We start from the raw sequence: 1,978 nt of genomic DNA on the forward strand, positions 1-1,978 counted from the left end.
TCACCATATCATGAAGGAAAGACAAAAAGATACAAAACCATTTCACCAATGTGAGGCCAAAAAAGCAAAAGTTTGAAAGGTCTGTGGAAAGTGTATGGGCAAGGGGGAGTTTACCCCATATTCAGAATGGGATTTAAGCACATAGCTAAATGTTATTTATATCTGACCTTTGAGAAAGGAAGATTTTCGAGCAATTTGGAGAATAATTCTCATTTTAAGTAGACATGATCCAAATTAAACATATTTCATAGATTTTGAGATACTAATTTGAAAAGGTGCATTCTTTGAAAAAGTAACACAACATTCTAAACAAAAGGAGAAATACCTACATTTTCATGCAGATGTAAACCGATACATTTAATGTTACCCTTTTTGTACACACCAGTACCTAACCACTACAGGAACACATTTCTAACCATATAATCTCAGAAAAGAAAGAAAAAGGCTGGCAACATTTTTTCAGTATCATGAGTGGAGCTTTGCTTTTGAAGGCGCAGTTTTACAGAACTCTGTTTCCCTCTTCCTAGCATTGATTAGAATGAAAGTGTTAGATTTTCTTTTCCTGAAAATTATCCTTTGAATAATCACCAAATAGCCAGTGCCCAATGTATGAGTTGGTTCTTTCACTTTAGAAGATGCTGTAAAAGAAATTCATTTCCAAATATAGCCTTATTTATATTAAAAAAATGTCTTTTCAGAAATAGGAGTATTTCTGTGAGTTTTCTAAAAATTTTAGGGAAAGACATTTTACCTAAATCTTACCTTTCCCAGTCCAAGTGTTTGCAACCCTGTGCATCTCAGGTTAGCAGTCAGGAAAAATAGACAACAAAGCTTACACAAGGAAGCAGGAGAAAGGGGAGGGAGATTTCGTGAAATGGATTTATCTGGTTTTGCTGTCTCATAGCGTGAAAGGCAAAAGAAAATGGATGAACAGAATAAAAGCTGAATGAAAACTAGAATGCAAAAGTTGCTTCATTTTTAAGAATCCAAATAAAGTTTAGTAACATAGCTGAAGCAACCCGAGAGAGATCTGTTTGCTTACGAATCATCTTTAGGTTTTGCGCAGACAACATTTAAAGTCCTTTGACAGATTGAAAATACCTCTTTTTTTTCCCCCCTAGCTGTTTTCCCTTTTCCTGGTATTCATTTTCAACTGTAGAAAAATCCCCAGGGTTTTAGATTTGGTTTTCAGCCGAACTTGAAGGTTTCTGTCTCCGGAGGGGCTGTTTCCTAGCTGCCCGTTTCCTCAAATTCACTGTAGGGGGATGAAGCTGAAGAGGTTTTAGACTCTCCATCACTGTTGCACTCCCGTGGGGGACCAGGACTGGGAGCTTCCGGGAGCTCCTTGGCAGAGAGAGTTTCCTTACTGTTAGACCCTAAGGGATGGCAGTCCAGCAAGCTCTGCAGGTGTTTTATGTAGCTTATTGCAGCTCTCAGGGTCTCCACTTTGCTGAGGCGCTTGTCAGCAAATTCCTTGGGCAGGTGCTCTCTCAGGCGTGTGTAGCCCTCATTCACGCAGCGGACCCGCTGCCTTTCCCTCTCGTTCCTCTTTCGAATGAAGGCAGGCTCAAAGGAATAGTCATAGACACCTACATAGCCAGGGAATGGGATGTAGGAGATGTGACCTGCATGCCCACTGTAGGCTTGCTCCCAGTAAGATGGGTCCAGATGGAAGGGAACCCCAAAGGGCTCTCTCAGGGGGACCCCGTGGGGATGCACATGGCTGTTAGCCAGGGACATAGCTCCTGAAAAGGCAATCCTGTTCAACAGTCCATCATCATCTTTATTGCTGTCCATGCTTCTTTTTTTTTCTCACTGGTGGAATGTCAGTTCCTGAATTTGGCGTCCAAATCTTGTATCAGTCCAAGCAAGGATGAAACATTTGTATAGGTACTCTGCCCCACAGGCTGCAATCTCCTCCTGCGGTGTATAAAAACTCGGATCTCAAAGCACGGCTAACGACTCATGAGGTCCACTC

At 41.5% G+C, this 1,978-nt stretch overlaps 1 protein-coding gene across 1 annotated transcript; it reads right to left on the reverse strand.

Annotated features, from left to right (window-relative positions):
• Positions 1-830: 830 nt before the first annotated feature.
• ASCL4 (achaete-scute family bHLH transcription factor 4) lies at positions 831-1,978 on the reverse strand. Its single transcript, XM_075491697.1, has one exon. The coding sequence runs from the start codon at positions 1,795-1,797 to the stop codon at positions 1,231-1,233; it is 567 nt and encodes a 188-aa protein (XP_075347812.1). The 5' UTR covers positions 1,798-1,978; the 3' UTR covers positions 831-1,230.

Source organism: Mycteria americana, chromosome 1 (genome assembly GCF_035582795.1).
Source record: "Mycteria americana isolate JAX WOST 10 ecotype Jacksonville Zoo and Gardens chromosome 1, USCA_MyAme_1.0, whole genome shotgun sequence".
Classification (NCBI taxonomy): Eukaryota; Metazoa; Chordata; class Aves; order Ciconiiformes; family Ciconiidae; genus Mycteria; species Mycteria americana.

Bases quoted from the DNA above. Each gene is read 5' to 3' on its own strand.
- ASCL4 (XM_075491697.1), bottom strand. From the start codon at position 1,797: ATGGACAGCAATAAAGATGATGATGGACTGTTGAACAGGATTGCCTTT.